Below are 21,067 nucleotides of genomic sequence, written 5' to 3' on the forward strand. Positions count from 1 at the left end.
CTACCGTACTAAATCATTCATTTATCACTGCTCTCTGCATGATTAATTGTGAAGATATTTACATGCTTCCTGTCTCAATGAAATACCCTTATAATGTGTTATATTTTATTTTGTCAAGACTTGTCCTGCCTGTGGAACCAGTTTGCCTGCTCTAAGAACAAGTGCATAGCCAAGCAGTGGCTTTGTGACGGAGAGGACGACTGTGGGGATGGATTGGACGAGAGCGCAGAGACCTGTGGTAAAAAAACACACCTGAATTTATTTACACTATGTTGACTCAAATGTGTCAAACTACAGATCCGGGTTCGATCCCGGGCTGTGTCGCTGCTGGCTGCACCTGGGAGACCCATGAGGCGGCGCACATTTGACCCAGCATCGTCCGGGTTAGGGGAGGGTTTGGCCGGCTGGGATATCCTTGTTCCATTGCGCTCTAGAGACTCCTTGTGACAGCCCGGCGCATGCGCGCTGACTTCGGTCGCCAGTTGTACGTTGTTTCCTCCGACACATTGGTGCGGCTGGCTTCCGGGTTAAGCGAGGAGTGTGTCAAGAAGCAGTGCGGCTTGGCGGGGTCATGTTTCGGTCGACACATGTCTCTCGACCTTCGCCTCTACCGAGTCCGTACGGGAGTTGCAGCGATGGGACAAGACTGTAACTACCAATTGGATATCATGAAACTGGGGAGAAAAGGGGTAAAAAGTACAACAAAAAGAAAGGGACAGGGAAAGATTCATTTAATATATTTGAAATTTTACGAGATACATCCTTGGTGGAGATATATGGATGAGCAATTTGCTACAGAGATGTGGATTTCATGTTTTTCAGTAATATTTGCACAGACTCTTCAGAAAGTCTTGTAAATATCTGTATTTCTATTACTGTAATTGTGCAGATTCTGTAACCTGATTGCCAGTCTGTTTTTGCTGTCTTGCCAAATCATGATCATAGCAAACATATTTGACATGACAATTCCTTAAGGAGTTGGCAAGAGAGCTGAAACAGACTGGCAACTCAGGCTAAAGATTCTTCAGTTCGGTAAAATAATGTTTTGACCACGAATCCTATTGTACATATCCAGGTACGGCTACCTGTGGCCCAGGGCTGTTTAGTTGCCCAGAGTCATACGGCTGCGTCCCCAAACACTGGCTTTGTGATGGGGAGAGGGACTGTCCAGATGGGAGTGACGAGCTCTCTGCTGCTGGCTGTGGTAATAATATTGTTCTGAAGTTCTCCAACAGAAATCGCAGTCATAGTGTAGTCACTCCCTTTTCTAAAGCACATATTATAATGATAATAATAAGGACATGTGTCTAACAGTGTAGTCCAAGTCCCTTTTGTAAAACACAAATGTCTCAATACACGTTTGTCATAGTGTATTGTCCTCTGAAGGCATCCAAACTGAAAACACACTGTCCTTTGAAGGCCTCTGGACAGAAAGTACACAGTCATAGTGTAGTCACTCAGTCCCTTTTTTAAAGCACAAATATCTCAATATGTGTCTGACAGTGTATTCTGAGACCCTTTTTCTAAAGCTCAAATGTCTCGACACATATTTGTCATAGTGTATTGTCCTCTGAAGGCTTCCGAACCGAAAGCACACAGTCATATTTTAGTCACTCGGAATCCCTTTTGTAATGAACAAATGTCTCAATACATGTCCGTCAAAGGGTATTGCCTTCTGAAGGCCTCCAGACAGAAACCAAACAGCAGACAATCATAGCGTAGTCAGACTCAGTCCCATTTGTAAAGCAAAAATGTCTCATTACATTTCTGTCATTGTGTATTCAGAATCCCTATTGTAAAGGAAAAATGACTCAATACGTGTCTGTTATAACAAAGAAAATGAAAAATAATCGGCACTCCATCTTCTACAGTGCTGTAAAACCATATTTCACCTTGACACACTCTACATTACCAAAAGTATGTGGACACCTGCTCGTCGAACATCTGGGCATTAATATGGAGTCGGTCCCCCCTTTGCTGCTATAACAGCCTCCACTCTTCTGGGAAGGCTTTCCACTAGATGTTGAAACATTGCTGCCGGGACTTTCTTCCATTCAGCCACAAGAGCATTATTGAGGTCAGGTACTGATGTTGGGCGATTAGACTTGACTCGCAGTCGGCATTCCAATTCATCCCAAAGCACTTACAGTTGACCGGGGCAGCTCTAGCAGGTCAGAAATTTGACGAACTGACTTGTTGGAAAGGTGGCATCCTATGACGGTGCCACATTGAAAGTCACTGAGCTCATCAGTAAGGCCATTCTTCTGCGAAGGTTTGTCTATGGAGATTGCATGGCTGTGTGCTCGATTTTTATACACCTGTCAGCAAAGTGCGTGGAGGAAACATCCAAATCCACTAATTTGAAGGGGTGTCCACCTACTTTTGTATAAATAGTGTACCTTGTTAATAATGTCCACATTCCTATAGAAGTTCAGATCCTTCTTGAGAGAGGTGTATGATATGAAAAAATCTCAGGTATTTCTTTAACAAATTGTCCCTCCACATATTTCTTATCACAGCCCCCAACAACACGTGCATGGAGGGAATGTTCCAGTGTCGTAATCAGATCTGCATCCCACAGCGGTTCGCTTGTGACCGTGATGATGACTGTGGAGACGGCTCCGATGAGACCCTGGAGTGTGGTAAGAACCTCTCTCTCTCTCTCTCTCTCTCTCTCTCTCTCCCTCTTGTATTTCCTCTTGTTGTGTTCTGGCTGCACATCCCGCCTCTTGCCTCCTGTGTCCTACAGAGTACGGGTCCTGCAGTCTGGGGGAGTTCCGCTGCACAGATGGCCGCTGTTTACCCAGAGTCCAGTGGGAGTGTGACGGCCATCCCGACTGTCTCGACCAATCAGACGAGCTGCCACACAACCCCAAGTGTTCCGCTGCAGGCAAGCCTTTCATCTGATACAGATGTGTGTGTGTGAGAGAGAACAGACGAGGTACAGATCGTCCCAGTCTCACCATGTCCCGGCTGGTTTTAGCCTATTACAAACACATTTTGTGCTCATAGACCTGCTGGGAACAGGGCTGATACAAATTGAGTTGCTAGCAGGGCCGTGCTCAGACCTTTCAGGGGCCAGGTGCTCAAAATGAACCCACGGGCTCCCGGTTTACTGATTGTGATTTATCTTCAATGCTCTTTACAATATAATATTCATAATCTTCTGACTCATTATGTATGGGCTGGCTGGCTAGTAGCTTGTGTGAATATTTTTAGTATATGGTGGTTAGATCAGGCAGGTCGCCTGTGATAAAAGTCATTATTCGACGTCCATCCATGTCTGAGGACTTCGGGAGTTGCCTTGGAAACTGGTCACTAGGGGCAACAGTGAGCGCTGTTACCTTCAAGTAGGCATAGTGGACGTGGATGGCAGATGGGCGTAAGCATCCTCCTCTGGTTCCAAAGAGCCCAAGGGATGCATGTTTAAATTTTTGTTTTACGAATTCGGAGTTGATGCCTAAACTTAACCTTGGAACGATATGGAGACGTAATCAAACTCTTCGAAATGTGTTGTTTGGAACAACTTCGAAATTTGACGTTTGAAAAACATGGACGAACGTCTTGACTACCTCTGTTGCTGCTGCCATGACACTCGTGTGCAACTCCCGAATGAAGAAGGGATGGAGTGGCGTAGATGCAGCCGCTCCTCTCTGTCTTTCTGCCTCTCTCTGCTGCACGTAGGCTAACAGGCAACCAGGCCGAATATTGATGATGATGTAAATCAAGTGTTATCAAGTGAAAATCAAATGTCATGCTGCTGTAGCAGTACTGTTGATATTTAAACTAGGTACTGTAGCTTGCGGCTTGTGGTGGAATTATTGTAATCAAAAGGAGAGTCTTTTAGATTTCTTTAAAACAATTCAACTTTATTATATTATTCCTGCAGTAATGGAGCTGGTCGGTAATCAACCCTGGTGGTGATCACTGAGAACTCAACAAGCTGGTTTGAGCCACGGCATTTTATAGAAAGTCCATTCTCCTTCAGTCTCCATGACAAACAACAGATGTATGGAATGGGTCACAAGGTTAAGATTTGTATGAAAGATACGTATAAGTCAAAGCAGACAGTATCTGCTGTAAAAACTGTCCTCATTGTGTAGAGATGAGGGTCTGGCCCCCCAACTCCATACTGGAGCCATCTCCCCCTGGTACCCCAGTACAGAAACATTAACTCATGCTCTGGAATGCGGTATCACCCAAAGACATCATAAATCTTCCAGAGGCCCATCCTCAGTAGAACATACACAGATAAGCGTTCTAACAACCTCTTATTCTGTTGCAAAAAACAACCATTTGATGCAATAACAGCATTATAACATAATCTTGTAATTTCTCCACCATAGCCTCCCAAGTGGCGCAGCGGTCTAAGGCTTCACTACAGACCCATGTTCAATCCCAGCCTGTGTCACAACTGGTTGTGCCCGGGAGACCCATGAGGCGGCGCACAATTGGCCCAGCGTCGTCTGGGTTAGGGGAGGGTTTGACCTGCCGGGATGCCCTTGTCCCATTGCGCGCAAGCGAATCCTTGTGGCGGGCCGGGTGCCTGCAAGCTGACTTCGGTCGCCAATTGTATTGTGTTTTCTCCAACACATTGGTGTGGCTGGCTTGGCAGGGTCGTATATCGGAGGACACATGGCTCTCGACCTTCACCTCTCCCGAGTCCATACGGGAGTTGCAGCGATGGGACAAGACTGTAACTACCAATTGGACACCACAAAATTAGAGAGAAAAAGGGGTAAAAGTATACAAAATTATAATAATAATAATAATAATAATAATAATAATTGGTAGCCTGCTACACACACTCGACCGGTGACTGCGTCTCAAGCCGTTGTTGTGTCTTTGGCATCATTAAAGTGAAGACTGTGTCACGCCCTGACCATAGAGAGCCCTCGGTTCTCTATGGTGTTTAGGTCAGAGCGTGACTGGGGGGGTTATCTAGTTTATAGATTTCTAGGTTAGGGGTTTGTGTGGTTACCAATTAGAGGCAGCTGTTAATCGTTGCCTCTAATTGGGGATCATATTTAGGTAGGCTTTTTCCCCACCTGCATTTGTGGGATATTGTTTGTGTTAGTGTGTTTGAGCACTACGTCGTCATGGTCTTTGTAAGTTTTGTTATTTTGTTTCTAGTTTCACTTTGTAATTAAATATGTGGAACTCAATTCACGCTGCGCCTTGGTCCGATCATTTTCAAGAACGTGACAGAAAATCCGATCATTTTCAAGAACGTGACAGAATATCCCACCAACAAAGGACCAAGCAGCGTGAAAATGAGGTAAGGAAGTTTTGGACATGGGAGGACATGAGAGGACACGAGACCCTTCCTTGGCGGGAGTCGCCAAGGAGCATGGAAGGACAGCGACGACACCTGGGACCACGGCCACAGAAACCCCAAGATTTTTTGGGGGGGGCACATGTAGCTGGCAGTCGAGCAGCGGAGAGTGCCAGAGCCTGTTTGGGAGTCGGATGAGGAATTTGATGAAAGATTCCGGAGAGAGGTGGTAGCGATGAGAATGCTGCCGTACAGGCGTGCTGAAGAGCCTGACACCAGTCCGGTGCCACTTGTGCCGGATCCACGCATCAGGCCTCCAGTGTACCTCCCCAATCCGGTACGTCCTGTGCCCGCTCCCCGCACTCTCCCTGGAGTGCTTGTTACCAGTCCGGTGCGTCCTGTGCTTCCTCCTCGCACTTGCCCTCCTCCTCGCACTTGCCCTGACATGCGTGTCACCAGTCCGGTACCACTTGTGCCGGCTCCACATGTGCCAGCTCCACGCACCAAGCCTCCGGTGCGCCTCCCCAGTCCAGAGCTTCCGGCGACGGTCCCCAGTCCAGAGCTTCCGGAAACAGTTCACAGTCCAGAGCTTTCTTCTCCGCCGGTGCCCAGTCCAGGCACGGCGTCCAGTCCCGCTCCATGGCAGGAGCCTTCCTCTGCGCCGATGTCCAGGCACGGCGTCCAGTCCCGCTCCAAGGCCGGAGCCTTCTTCTCCCCGCCGGTGCCCAGTCCAGGCACGGCGTCCAGTCCCGCTCCATGGCAGGAGCCTTCCTCTGCGCCGGTGCCCATTCCAAGCACGACGTCCAGTCCCGCTCCAAGGCCGGAGCCTTCCTTTGCGTCGGGGCCCAGTCCGGGCACGGCGTCCAGTCCCGCTCCACGGCAGGAGCCTTCCTCTGCGCCGGTACCCAGTCCAGGCACGGCGTCCAGTCCCGCTCCATGGCCGGAGCCTTCCTCGGCGCCGGTGCCCAGTCCGGGTGCGGCGTCCAACCCAGCTCCATGGCCGGGGTCCTCCTCTACGCCGATGCCCAGTCCAGGCACGGCGTTCTACCCGGCTCCATGGTCAGACCGGTGGTCTGGGCGGGGACAAAGACCCGCACCGGAGCCGCCACCGACACTAGTCACCCCCCTACCCTCCCCATTTGGATTCAGGTTTTGCGGCCGGAGTCCGCACCTTTGGGGGGGGGGTACTGTCACGCCCTGAGCACTCAGTTCTCTATGGTGTTTAGGTCAGAGTGTGACTGGGGGGGTTATCTAGTTTATAGATTTCTAGGTTGGTGGTTTGTGTGGTTCTCAATTAGAGGCAGCTGGTAGTCATTGCCTCTAATTGGGGATCATATTTAGGTAGGCTTTTTTCCACACCTGCATTTGTGGGATATTGTTTGTGTTAGTGTGTTTGACCACTACGTCGTCACGGTCTTTGTAAGTTTTGTTATTTTGTTTCTAGTTTCACTTTGTAATTAAAGATGTGGAATTCAATTCACGCTGCGCTTTGGTCCGATCATTTTCAAGAAAGTGACAGACTGTTATTTTATAAAATAAATTCTCTGTAATTATTATTATGTGATTAAACTAATCATGTAAATGTAATTAACTTGGGAGTCGGGGAAACAAGGAAAATCTTCAGATTACAAAGTTATAATTTTCCTCATATAACTTCAGATATTTTAATATCTGATCAATTAGTATTCTACTTAATGAATTATTCTTTACCTCATGTTAGTCTCATTCCAAACGTCGTAAATTGTTAGTTGTCTGCATGAACCCAGCCTTTACTTTGAATCATCCATACATCAATTGTCTTAATCATTTATTTACTAACTAACTAAATAATCACAGAAATGCATAAACAAACAACACAGTAGATATGGTTACAAGGAAATGATAGGGGAGGTTCCCTAGTGGGCTTAGCCGATATGACGGCTTGGTGGACAAAGGGAAGTGGGTGTGGACTGAGAACAGTGGGAAAGACAAAAAGAGTCACTACACAGTTGATAATTATATGAATTGAAATGCTAATCCTTTGCACATGAACGCTCACTTATTTTGGGAATAATTGCAATCAATATGTATTTACCCAGTGTGTCATCGTGATCTTTGTTGGAATCGTAAGTCCATCTGTTGGAAAGTTCATCCAAGCGTCTCTCTGCTTCCCTGAAGTCTTTTGTGGTTAGAATGGATACTTCAGAGTACCATTCAGAAATGCTCTTATAGAATAGATGTTTCGGAAGTTGTTGGTCTTCGCATCCCTGATTGACATAATTTCTAGCTGCAGACTAGTAATTAGTATCTAAGATTTGCTCTTATTCTCTCAGGATCGATAGTCTCAGAGTTTAACCATTTCCACTCGTGTAGCCAATGCTCCACGTGGTACGGTTAGGAATTCAACAACCATTGCAACCTTAGCTGAAACAGAGGTTTTTGTGGTCTCTACTCAATCCTTTGCCCCTCAGCTGACCGAGGTATGCGTGGTCTAAAGAGGATTTCTTCAGGAGGGTTTTTTATTTGTAACAGTAGAAAAGGGCTGTTCCATGACGCCAGATCATGTCTGTGCTCACGGGAGGTGGGCCAATGACTTTGTTAAATTTTAAAGGGAATACAATTCTCTTTCATTAAAGGGTTAACCTCACCTTACATCATTTCACAAATAGTTTAATCGTTACTCATTCATTTTATACAATAATTAGACGCAAACCTCATAACGGAGGCACCTGTATAAACAGAGTTATGGTAATGTTGCTGTATTGTCTTTCATGAGGTCACAAACATGAAACAAAACGGACCGGGTCGTAGCTGGCTTTTCCACCGACCATTTACACATCCTCCAAAACATGCATATTGTTCAGTTCTCAAATTCTGTGATGAAGAAGTTCCTTTGTTCTACTGTGGGACTCTCTCTCTCTCTGTACTGCATGGCCAGGAGGAGAGCGTCTCCTCCAGGAATTTACGACCTGAGATAACAGAACCTGGGTGTAGGAGAGAGAGAGAGAGAGAGAGGGATTCCACGATCTATACCCAGAAAGGGCCACATCATGACACCATACATGTTTGGATACTGGGTACGAACTCCATACAGGGCCGACAAACAGGCGCAACCAACCAACTGACGGGGTGGGGGTGGCGAATTTGATAACATCAAAACGAATTTCGAGCAAAGGGTTCAGAACAACAATGTCAAAAAACGGTGTACAAAAATATATACAAATACCACCACCCAAAAGGGCAGTTTTTGAGAGGGAGGGCAATGGGGCAGGTGCTCTGACACAGGTAGACCCCTATGTGTACACGCTCCTGGTTGATAGAAATATGTTTATTTGACAGTTTAATTATGTTGGCCGGTTCCCCAGACCCAGATTAAGCCTAGAACTGGACAAGAACAAAATGTATAGATATTTTTTTTTATCTAGGACTAGGCTTAATCTGGTTCTGGGAATCCAGGAGTCTTGCATTCCTGGCTTTCACAGAAAATCTAACACTTGCCACTTTGTTCTGTAGAAAGCTTGTGCAACGGCTCTTTCTTCATGTGTGTCAACGGCCGCTGTGTCTCGCTGGCCAGCCTGTGTAACAGGAGGGACGACTGTGGGGACGCATCAGACGAGAGGAACTGTCATATCAACGAGTGTTTGAACCGTCGAGTCAGTGGATGCACACAGGACTGTGAAGACCTGCCTGTAGGGTACAAGGTAGGAAGGTACCCCTGCTTGCTTTCTCAGAATTGCACGCACAAACACACACACACACACACACACACACACACACACACACACACACACACACACACACACACACACACACACACACACACACACACACACACACACACACACACACATAATCACAAGTCATGAACTGTACAAGGTTATTTTTCTCATTATCACACACACACACACACACACACACACATCCACGGTATAGCCCTAAGTATGGTAAGCCCACTAAGCTCTTACAACATAAAACTAAGGCTCAGCCGCTAACTGTTTATTGATGTTTTGCAAATGTCTCTATAATGATAGGATTTCTGTGTGATAGCACCAGGGTTATTACATTCCATATATTATCATGTTTAACAAGAAAACAAACAGAACCTAAATCAACATACTATGTGGACTTGATATTTCTCAGAATGGAAAAGGTTCTGTTTTCCAGAACATTTTGCTCCTGGCTTACCATATGTGTTTGTTTGTGCTATTCATACTTAATAACCATGACCCTGGTACATACAGTACAGTATGTATGTTGGGATCTGCCTGGTTGCTGTAAGCCATAGGTTGTCAGAGAAAAATGTATTTAAATCCATCCTCTGTAAGACGTTCATACCATCAAAGAGTGGTTCGCCAACAAAACAAACCATAGATTTTGCACTCAGAAACTATTAAATCCCTTTGTGTCATTGTATCCCTGTATAGTCCATAGTCACTCCAACCCAATGGCGACAGTACCCCATTACTTTTCTATTGATTGATTCAGTGCCTCAGTGCCCACACATGGATTCTGTCAGAAAAATAATGGCTCTCAATTTCTCCCTTACGTCCGATCCAGTGCAAGTGTTGGCCGGGATTTCGCTTGAAGAACGATGGCCAAACGTGTGTTGACATTGACGAATGTTCATCCGACTTCCCCTGTAGCCAGCTCTGCATCAACACATACGGATCTTACAAGTGTCTGTGTGCAGACGGCTACGAGGCGCCAGCTAAGAACTCGCATAGCTGCAGGTCTCTCTCAGGTATACCTCTTTCTCTCCCTCCATCATTTTCTCTTCTGTTATTTTTCTTGTTCTCTCTCTCTCTTCTTACCCATCTGTCCTTGTATCTGTGCCTCTGCTGCTTGAGGTACCCCTTTCTCCATTTTATCTTCTTTCATCCATTCCTTCTCTCTCTTCCTTCTTACCCATCTGCCCATGTGTCTACTCCTCTGTCAGCCACCTTCCTCTTGATTTTTTTTTTTTTTTAAATCAGGGACTTCTGGAAATCACAGGGGAATTACCTTGAATCGGAACGAGGGTTCTGATTGGTTAAAAGAGAACACTAGAATATGTCTAAAGTAGAACTACTTGTTCTATCTCCATGGGAATGTACCTGTAGTGAGCCCAGTCAAATAATAGCCTGTGACAGTGATATATACTAGGGCTTGGAGCAAGGGAGGAAATCAGTGGTTGTATAAGACTGACACCTCCAGAGTCTCTGACTGTAACGTTACTGCACCTGCAGTAGGATAATGCGACGATACATTAAAAGTAATGACTTTACGAGGAATGATGAGCTATCTCTGAGAGCATACTGCTACAGTCACCCCTGCATAATCATATGTGACTCTTTAGGACCATCACTGTCAGATAATTTTTTCTGACTATTTTGTAGCCATTGTGTATTATAATTGCTGTATTTGTTTTGTTCTTGTATTTTCTTCAGCTGAAGAGCCCTTCCTGATTCTGGCCGACCATCATGACATCAGGAAAATAAGCACTGATGGATCCAATTACACTCCTCTAAAACAGGTAAGACACACAAAGAGAAGTGTTCATTTTTTTTGAACCAGCTCAATATTTAAGGACGGAGAAGGTTTCCTATGCACAGAATCATTTCATTGATCATCTCACTTGAGTGCATTGAGTATATCCTTAAATGGCCTGTGTGTCTCTCCCCAACCAATTATGCAAAGCAATTGCTCAATATGTTATGAGGTATTTTTTTTGTAACAACAATACAACATGTTCCTGATGATTTTGTCCCACAGGGCCTCAGTAACATTATAGCAGTGGACTTTGACTACAGGAAGGAGTTGATTTACTGGATAGACTCGAGCTCTCCTGCTCTAACCCAACGGAGGATAAACAGAATGCGACTGAATGGGAGCGACCTGAAGGTACAGTAGAGCAGCAGCTTATACAGCAGGGTTGAGGTATTTTCAATGACTTCTCAAAAAACGGACGAGGAAAAGCTGTTTAATTTCAAAAGTTGTTGCATTTGTAATTTATTCGAATCACTTCCTGAATTGACCCCAACCGTGTTCTACATTAGCCTGAGTAAGGTGTGTAGTGAGATAGTGTTCTAGTGGTGTTAGTGGTTAATGTATGGGCCCTGATGGAAGGATGCACTTTATCCATTTTTTCTCTCTTGAGTGCGCACTCTCGCTCTCTCACTCTTTCTCTCACTCTCTCTTTTTTTTTTTTTTTTTTTTTTCACCTGGCAAGATTATACTGCTGGAGATGAGATGTTGAGGAGGTTTATAGGTGCTTTATACATCTATAATTTAACACCATGACTGTAGTGGTTTAAATGTGACTGAAGGTGACAGTCTTCCCAGGCTGAAGGTTGAGCCGAGGCACATAAAACAATGGCATTTATTCTATATGAGGGTTTATGGCCATGTAGTGCCTAATGCATTCCATTATGTCATAAAATGTACAATGTAGAATGTGAGTGTGTGGATAATTCCTTAGACACACAGCTTCTTCGTGAATCTTTGTTTTCACTATACCTTGGAAACACTTCATTGTTTTGGACCTAAACCACCTGCTAATAATGCACAGCATTATGTAGTTGATGGCTTACATGAGTATTAGCTTATGGTGTTTGGCACAGAACAATGGCTGTTGGTTTAGGTTCAGCTGTATTTTATGAAATGTTTTGTTTTTGTCCTACAGTTCAAATAAAGTGTTACTGAACCCTGTTGTGATCATGTTATGCCATGTTATGCCATCATGTCATGTTATCATAGATCATGTACAGTACTGAATGGGCTTCCTTTTTTCTTTGGGGGGCTTGGGTCAATTTCCCACTCCTAAAATCAGTGACATTGGCACACAGAGGAAGATGACACAGGATACAGTAGCAGTGTGGTTTTATATGCTTGTATTTGCTTCTTGAACATGGCTGGTCTCCTTTCATCGCTTCCCATTTAGCTTTCCAAAGGCCAGAGCCAGAGTCTGGGTGAAGTTAGAGTGCCAACAGAACCTGAGTACCTAAGGGGGCTCCCCTTGGCTCGTTATCATTAATACAGGGATAATCACTCATTATAGCTTCACTGTACCCAGGATCACTCACGTCTGTTTCGTACTTCAGCTCACTGCTGCCAAAACTCGTCAGAGTAGAGACCACTTCTGTAGTTATTAGACCAATGTCATCACTATAAAGGGCGATATTAGAACTGTTGCAGTGCAGACCCATAGAAGGATGTTCTGAATCGTAAAGGCTTTTCACAATGTATCTTCTTGAATTGGGGTTAAAATCACACCAGGGCTCGCTTACCCTCCATTCACACGATCAATTGTTAACCCTGGGGTAACTGAACCCAACTACAGTGATTTTCTGATTCATCTTGAGTTGTTTTAAAGGCCCAATGCAGTCGCAAACTTGATTTTCCTGTGTTGGTAGCCATGAAGTTCTTTGAAAGGCTGGTCATGGCTCACATTAACAGCATCCTCCCGGATACCCTAGACCCACTCCAATTCGCATACCCCCCCAACAGATCCACAGATGACGCAAACTCAATCGCACTCCACACTGCCCTTTCCCACCTGGACAAAAGGAACACCTATGTGAGAGTGCTGTTCATTAACTACAGCTCAGTGTTCAACACCATTGTGCCCACAATGCTTATGACTAAGCTAAGGACTCTGGGACTAAACACCTCCCTCTGCAACTGGATCCTGGACTTCCTGACGGGCCGCCCCGAGGTGGCAAGGGTAGGCAACAACACGTCTGCTACGCTGATACTCAACACTGGGACACCTCAGGGGTGTGTGCTTAGTCTCCTCCTGTACTCCCTGTTCACCCACGACTGTGTTGCCAAACACGACTCCAACACCATCATTAAGTTTGCTGACAACACAACAGTAGTAGGCCTGATTACCGACAATGATGAGACAGCCTATAGGGAGGAGGTCAGAGACAACAAACTCTCCCTCAATGTGAGCAAGACAAAGGAGCTGATCGTGGACTTCAGGAAAACGTGGGCCGAACAGGCCCCCGTTAACATCGACGGGGTTGTAGTGGAGCGGGACGAGAGTTTAAAGTTCCTTGGTGTCCACATCACCAATGAACTATAATAGTCCAAACGCACCGTGACAGTTGTGAAGAGGGCACAACAATGCCTATCCCCCCTCAGGTGACTGAAAAGATTTGGCATGGGTCCCCAGATCCTCAAAAAGTTCTACAGCTGCACCAACAAGAGCATCTTGACCGGTTGCATCACCGCCTGGTATGGTAACTGCTCGGCATCTGACTGTAAGGCGCTACAGAGGGTAGTGCGTACGGCCTAGTACATCACTTGGGCCAAGCTTCCTGCCATCCAGGACCTATATACTAGGCAGTGTCAGAGGAAAGCCCAAAAAATTGTCAGACTCCAGTAACCCAAGTCACAGACTGTTTACTCTGCTACCGCACAGCAAGCGGTACCGGAGCGCCAAGTCTAGGACCAAAAGGTTCCTTAACAGCTTCTACCCCCAAGCCATAACACTGCTGAACAATTAATCAAATGGCCACCGGATTATTTACATTGACACCCGTCCCGTCCCCCTCCTCCATTTGTTTTTTACACTGCTGCTACTCGTTGTTTATTATCTATGCGTAGTCACTTCCCCCTACCTACATGTACAAATTACATTTGTACAAATTACAAACTAACCTGTACCCACGCACATTGACTCGGTACTGGTACCCCCTGTATATAGCCTCATTATTGTTATTTTATTGTTACTTTTTATCATTTTTTACTTTAGTTTATTTGGTAAATTTTTTCTTAAGACTTTCTTGAACTGCGCTATTTGTTTAAAGGCTTGTAAGTAAGCATTTCACGGTATGTTTTATTCGGCGCATGTGACAAAGTTTGATTTGATTTGTGTATATACGTACACACTGTGAAATTGTGAAAACGATGATGTCCATTTAGTGTAAGAGCTGTTTAAAAAGACTGCCAGACATTTCAGTTTGTTTTGGTGGAATGAAGATTTGGCATGCCCGGTGACATCACCAGGCAGTAAATTTGTTAATAGACCAATAAATATATTTCCTAACTTTCTGTCAATAACAGCTCAGTTTTCCCTTCCCCACTTCGACAGCTCCCAGAAAGTCTTAGCAAAATTCTTGCTTGAGAAATTGCACTTTGCTAAGTTTTCTTTTTGCCAAATTTAATTGAAAACAATCAGAGTAAGGTACATAATTGTTACCCAGAAATAATTTTTAATTGAGATATAAATTCCCCTACCTGTTTCCTCTCCTCTGACCCACAGGTAATCCACAGGATGTCTGCCCCCAGTGCTCTAGCCGTGGACTGGATAGGAAAGAACCTATACTGGTGTGACATAGTGAAGAAGAGTCTGGAGGTGTCCAAGGCTAACGGCCTCTATCCTGTGGTATTGGTCAGCACTGGTCTGGACAACCCTACTGACCTGGCTCTGGATGCAGACACTGGGCATGTACAACACTCTATCTTCTCCGTCTGTCTCTACATCATGCTAGATTCTATATCTGTCCACAGTATCATCTGGAGAGGATTAATCCAGAACGAGATTTAGCTATGACTGTTGAGAGAGACCACTCACAGTACCACAGACTGTCAAAATAAATACCAGCTAATCAGTATGTTACTGTGGACGTGTAACTATGCTATTTTGTTTCTGAGGCAGCCAACTTTCTGCTCAGGCTTTGAAGTCTAGTACTCATTTTGATGTTGAATTTGATATCTCACATAAGCTACTCCATAATGGAAAGTTAACACAGTTACATGTACATGATTTTTGTCATTTAGCAGACACTCTTATCCAGAGCGACTTACAGTTAGCGCATTAACCTTAAGGTAGCAAAGTGAGACAACCACAATTCACAGTTCACATAGCCCATTTGACCAAGGGAGTGGAGAAGTGGAGCTTAAGGTATCTAGCTGAAAACGGTGTCATTCCTCTGTAGTTATGTGTTCTGGATCGACAGTGGAGAGCATCCCCATATTGGGAGGATAGGTTTGGACGGCAGTAGCCGGACGGTGATCAGCGATGCAGACATATTCAGCCCTGCAGCTCTCACCATCGACTACACAACAAAAAGACTTTACTGGGCTGACTCGCGTCATATTCTCTTCTCAAACATGGACGGTTCAGAAAGACGCAAAGGTAAGTGACAGCGAATTGAGGATTGCCCTGGGTCTCGCTGTCTGTCTGTCTGTCTGTCTGTCTGTCTACATTTTATATTTAACCTTTATTTAACTAGGCCAGTCAGTTAAGAACAAATTGTTATTTACAATGACGGCCTACCAAAAGGCAAAAGGCCTCCTGCGGGGACGGGGGCTGGGATAAGAAAGAAAATATATATATAAATATAGGACAAACACACATCATGACAAGAGAGACAACACAACACTACATAAAGAGAGCCCTAAGACAACAACATAGCATGGCAGCAACAAATGACAGCACATCATGGTACCAACACAACATGGTAGCAGCACAAAACATGGTACAAACATTATTGGGCACAGACAACAGCACAAAGGGCAAGAAGGTAGAGACAATACATCACGCAAAGCAGCCACAACTGTCAGTAAGAGTCTCCATGATTGAGTCTTTGAATGAAGAGATTCAGATAAAACTGTCCAGTTTGAGTTTTTGTTGCAGCTCGTTCCAGTCGCTAGCTGCAGCGAAGTGACAAAACAAGCAACCCAGGGACGTGTGTGCTTTCGGGACCTTTAACAGAATGTGACTGGCAGAACAGGTGGAGGATGAGGGCTGCAGTAGATATCTCAGATAGGGGGGAGTGATGCCTAAGAGGGTTTTACAAATTAGCATCAACCAGTGGGTCTTGCGACAGGTATACAGAGATGACCAGTTTACAGAGTATAGAGTGCAGTCATGTGTCCTATATGGAGCATTGGTGGCAAATCTGATGGTCGAATGGTAAAGAACACCTAGCCGCTCGAGAGCACCCTTACCTGATGATCTATAAATGATGTCTCCATAATCTAACATGGGAAAGATCATCTGAATCAGGGTTAGTTTGGCAGCTGGGCTGAAAGAGGAGCGATTACGATAGAGGAAACCAAGACTAGATTTAACTTTAGCCTGCAGCTTTGATATGTGCTGAGGGAAGGACAGTGTACCATCTAGACATATTCCCAAGTACTTGTATGAAGTGACTACCTCAAGCTCTAAACCCTCAGAGGTAGTAATCACACCTGTGGGGAGAGGGGCATTTTGTTTTAGAGCATTTAAAACAAAATCCGCGGAGGGGCCAGCTGAGTATAAGACTGTATCATCTGCGTATAAATGGATGAGAGAGCTTCCTACTACCTGAGCTATGTTGTTGATGTAAATTGAGAAGAGCGTGGGGCCTAGGATTGAGCCTGTCACCAAGGCTCAATCCTAGGCCCCACGCTCTTCTCAATTTAGTCAGTGGCTGAGACAACAGATTTTCTGACTTTATCAACTGCACTCTTTGAGGGAGGTAGTTAGCAAACCAGGCCAAAGACCCCTCAGAGACACCAATACTCCTTAGCCAGCCCACAAGAATGGAATGGTCTACCGTATCGGCTCGGCTACATACCGGCTCGGTCTCTCCCTAATGTCAATATGCCTTGTCCATTGCTGTTTTGGTTAGTGATTATTGTCTTATTTCACTGTATAGCCTCCAGCCATGCTCAATATGTCTCAGCTAACCCTCTTGTCCCACCTCCCACACATGCGGTGACCTCACCTGGTTTAACGGATATCTCTAGAGACAATACCCCTCTCATCGTCACTCGATGCCTAGGTTAACCTCCACTGTACTCACATCCTACCATACCTTTGTCTGTACATTATGCATTGAATCTATTCTTCCTCGCCCAGAAACCTGCTCCTTTGACTCTTTGTTCTGAACGCACTAGACGACCAGTCCTTATAGCCTTTAGCCGTACCCTACTCCTCCTCTGTTCCTCTGGTGATGTAGAGGTTAATCCAGGTCTTGCAGTGCCTAGCTCCACTCCCATTCCCCAGGCGCTCTCATTTGTTGACTTCTGTAACCATAAAAGCCTTGGTTTCATGCATGTTAACATTAGAAGCCTCCTCCCTAAGTTTTATTCACTGCTTTAGCACACTCTGCCAACCCGGATGTCCTAGTCGGGTCTGAATCCTGGATTAGGAAGACCAACAAAAACCATGAAATTGACATCCTTAACTATAACATTTTCCGACAAGATAGAACAACCAAAGGGGGAGGAGTTGCAATCTACTGCAGAGATAGCCTGCAGAGTTCTGTCTTACTATCCAGGTCTGTTCCCAAACAATTTGAGCTTCTACTTTTAAAAATCCACCTTTCCAGAAACAAGTCTCTCACCGATGCCGCTTGATATAGACCACCTTCTGCCCCCAGCTGTGCCCTGGACACCATATGTGAATTCATTGCCCCCCATCTATCTTCAGAGCTCGTGCTGTTAGGTGACCTAAACGGGGAGATGCTTAACACCCCGGCCATCCTACAATCTAATCTTACACAAATTATCAATGAACCTACCAGGTACAACCCCAAACGCGTAAACACAGGCACTCTCATAGATATCATCCAAACAACCTACCCTCCAAATACACCTCTGCTGTCTTCAACCAGGATCTCAGCGATCACTGCCTCATTGCTTGCGTTTGTAATGGGTCTGCGGTCAAACGACCACCCCTCATCACTGTCAAACGCTCCCTAAAACACTTCAGCGAGCAGGCCTTTCTAATCGACATGGCCCGGGTATCCTGGAAGAATATTGACCTCATTCCATCAGTAGAAGATGCCTGGTTATTATTTGAAAGTACTTTCCTCACAATCTTAAATAAGCATGCCCCGGGGCCTCCCGGGTGGCGCAGTGGTCTAGAGCACTGCATCGCAGTGCTAGCTGCGCCACCAGAGTCTCTGGGTTCGCGCCCAGGCTCTATCGCAGCCGGCCGCGACCGGGAGGTCCGTGGGGCGACGCACAATTGGGCTAGCGTCGTCCGGGTTAGGGAGGGTTTGGCCGGTAGGGATATCCTTGTCTCATCGCGCTCCAGCGACTCCTGTGGCGGGCCGGGCGCAGTGCGCGCTAACCAAGGGGGCCAGGTGCACGGTGTTTCCTCCGACACATTGGTGCGGCTGACTTCCGGGTTGGAGGCGTGCTGTGTTAAGAAGCAGTGCGGCTTGGTTGGGTTGTGCTTCGGAGGACGCTTGGCTTTCGACCTTCGTCTCTCCCGAGCCCGTACGGGAGTTGTAGCGATGAGACAGGATAGTAATTACTAGCGATTGGATACCACGAAAAATTGTGGGATTAAAAAAATAAAAAATAAAAAAATAAGCTTGCCCCATTCAAAAAATATAGAACCAGGAACAGATATAGACCGTGGTTCACTCCAGACCTGACTGCCCTTGACCAGCACAAAAACATCCTGTGGCGTACTGCATTAGAATCAAATATCCCCCACGATATGCAACGTTTCATGGAAGTTAGGAACCAATATACACATTCAGTTAGGAAAGCAAAGGCTAGCTTTTTCAAACAGAAATTTGCATCCTGCAGCACAAATTCCCAAAAGTTCTGGGACATTGTAAAGTCCTTGGAGAATAAGAGCACCTCCTCCCAGCTGCCCACTGCACTGAGGCTAGGAAACACTGTCACCACGGATAAATCCCTGATAATTGAGAATTTCAATAAGCATTTTTCTACGGCTGGCTATCCTTTCCACCTGGCCACCCCTACCATGGTCAACAGCCCTGCATCCCCCACAGCAGCTTGCCCAAGCCTCCACATTTCTTCACCCAAATCCAGATAGCTGATGTTCTGAAAGAGCTACAAAATCTGGACACCTACAAATCAGCTGGGCTAGACAATCTGGGCCCTCTCTTTTTAAAATGATCTGCCGCAATTGTTGCAACCCCTATTACTAGCCTGTTCAACCTCTCTTTCGTATCGTCTGAGATCCCCAAAGATTGGAAAGCTGCCGCGGTCATCCCCCTTTTCGAAGGGGGAGACACTCTAGACCCAAACTGCTACAGACCTATATCTATCCTACCCTGCCGTTCTAAGGTCTTTGAAAGCCAAGTTAACAAACAGATCACCGACCATTTTGAATCCCACCGTACCTTCTCCGCTATGCAATCTGGTTTCCGAGCTGGTCATGGGTGCACCTCAGCCACGCTAAAGGTCCTAAACGATATCATAACCTCCATCGATAAGAGACAATACTGTTCAGCTGTATTCATAGACCTGGCCAAGGCTTTCAACTCTGTCAATCACCACATTCTTATCGGCAGACTCGACAGCCTTGGTTTCTCAAATGACTGCCTCGACTGGTTCACCAACTACTTCTCAGACAGAGTTCAGTGTGTCAAATCGTAGGACCTGTTGTCCGAACCTCTGGTAGTCTCTATAGGGGTGCCACAGGGTTAAATTCTCGGGCCAACTCTCTTCTCTGTATACATCAATGATGTCGCTCTTGCTGCTGGTGATTCTCTGATCCACCTCTATGCAGACGATACCATTCTGTATACTTCTGTCCCTTCTTTGGACACTGTGTTAACTAATCTCCAGACAAGCTTCAATGCCATACAACTCTCCTTCCGTGGCTTCCAACTGCTCTTAAATGCAAGTAAAACTAAATGCATGCTCTTCAACCGATCGCTACCAGCACCTGCTTGCCCGTCCAGCATCACTACTCTGGACGGTTCTGAATTAGAATATGTGGACATCTACAAATACCTAGGTGTCTGGTTAGACTTAACTCTCCCTCCAGACTCACATTAAGCATCTCCAATCCAAAATTAAATCTAGAATCGTCTTCCTATTTTGCAACAAAGCATCCTTCACTCATGCTGCCAAACATACCCTCGTAAAACTGACTATCCTACCGAGCCTTCACTTCGGCGATGTAATTTACAAAATAGCCTCCAACAGTCTATTCAGCAAATTGGATGCAGTCTATCACAGTGCCATCCATTTTGTCACCAAAGCCCCATATACTCCCCACGACTGCGACCTGTATTCTCTCGTTGACTGGCCCTCACTTCATATTCGTCGCCAAACCCACTGGCTCCAGGTCATCTATAAGTCTTTGCTAGGTATAGCCCCGCCTTATCTCAGCTCACTGGTCACCATAGCAGCACCCACCCGTAGCACGCGCTCAAGCAGGTATATTTCACTGGTCACCCCCAAAGCCAATTCATCCTTTGGCCGCCTTTCCTTCCAGTTCTCTGCTACCAATGACTGGAACGGATTGCAAAAATCACTGAAGCTGGAGACTCATATCTCCCTCACTAACTTTAAGCACCAGCTGTCAGAGCAGCTCACAGATCACTGCACCTGTACATAGCCCATCTGTAAATAACCCATCCAACTACTGTTATTTTTTATTTTTTTGCTCCTTTGCTCCCCAGTATCTCTACTTGCACATTCATCTTCTGCACATCTATCACTCCAGTGTTTAATTGCTAAATTGTAATTATATCGCCACTATGGTCTGTTTATTGCCTTACCTCCTTTATCTTACCTCATTTGCACACACTGTATATAGACTTTTTTCTATTGTGTTATTGACTGTACGTTTGTTTATTCCATCTGTAACTCTGTGTTGTTGTTTGTGTCACACTGCTTTGCTTTATCTTGGCAAGGTCGCATTTGTAAATGAGAACTTGTTCTCAACTAGCCTACCTGGTTAAATAAAGGTGAAATAAATAAAAAATTAATTAAAAGCTTTGGCCAAGTCAATAAAAATAGCAGCACAACATTGCTTAGAATCAAGGGCAATGGTGACTTCATTGAAGACCTTTAAGGTTGCAGTGACACATCCATAACCTGAGCGGAAACCAGATTGCGCAC

The 21,067-nt window shown here is 45.4% G+C and overlaps 1 protein-coding gene across 1 annotated transcript in view; it reads left to right on the forward strand.

Annotated features, from left to right (window-relative positions):
- Positions 1-21,067, forward strand: part of LOC129859547 (low-density lipoprotein receptor-related protein 1B-like) — a 201,690-nt gene that overhangs the window by 131,218 nt on the left and 49,405 nt on the right. The window contains exons 51-60 of the mRNA XM_055929439.1: positions 119-238; positions 1,076-1,204; positions 2,520-2,642; positions 2,750-2,890; positions 8,768-8,955; positions 9,812-9,995; positions 10,681-10,766; positions 11,006-11,134; positions 14,502-14,683; positions 15,178-15,377. Of these exons, the coding sequence (XP_055785414.1) occupies positions 119-238; positions 1,076-1,204; positions 2,520-2,642; positions 2,750-2,890; positions 8,768-8,955; positions 9,812-9,995; positions 10,681-10,766; positions 11,006-11,134; positions 14,502-14,683; positions 15,178-15,377 (1,482 nt within the window). The remainder of the gene's footprint in view (positions 1-118; positions 239-1,075; positions 1,205-2,519; positions 2,643-2,749; positions 2,891-8,767; positions 8,956-9,811; positions 9,996-10,680; positions 10,767-11,005; positions 11,135-14,501; positions 14,684-15,177; positions 15,378-21,067) is intronic.

The sequence above is a fragment of the Salvelinus fontinalis genome, chromosome 7 (assembly GCF_029448725.1).
Source record: "Salvelinus fontinalis isolate EN_2023a chromosome 7, ASM2944872v1, whole genome shotgun sequence".
NCBI lineage: Eukaryota > Metazoa > Chordata > Actinopteri > Salmoniformes > Salmonidae > Salvelinus > Salvelinus fontinalis.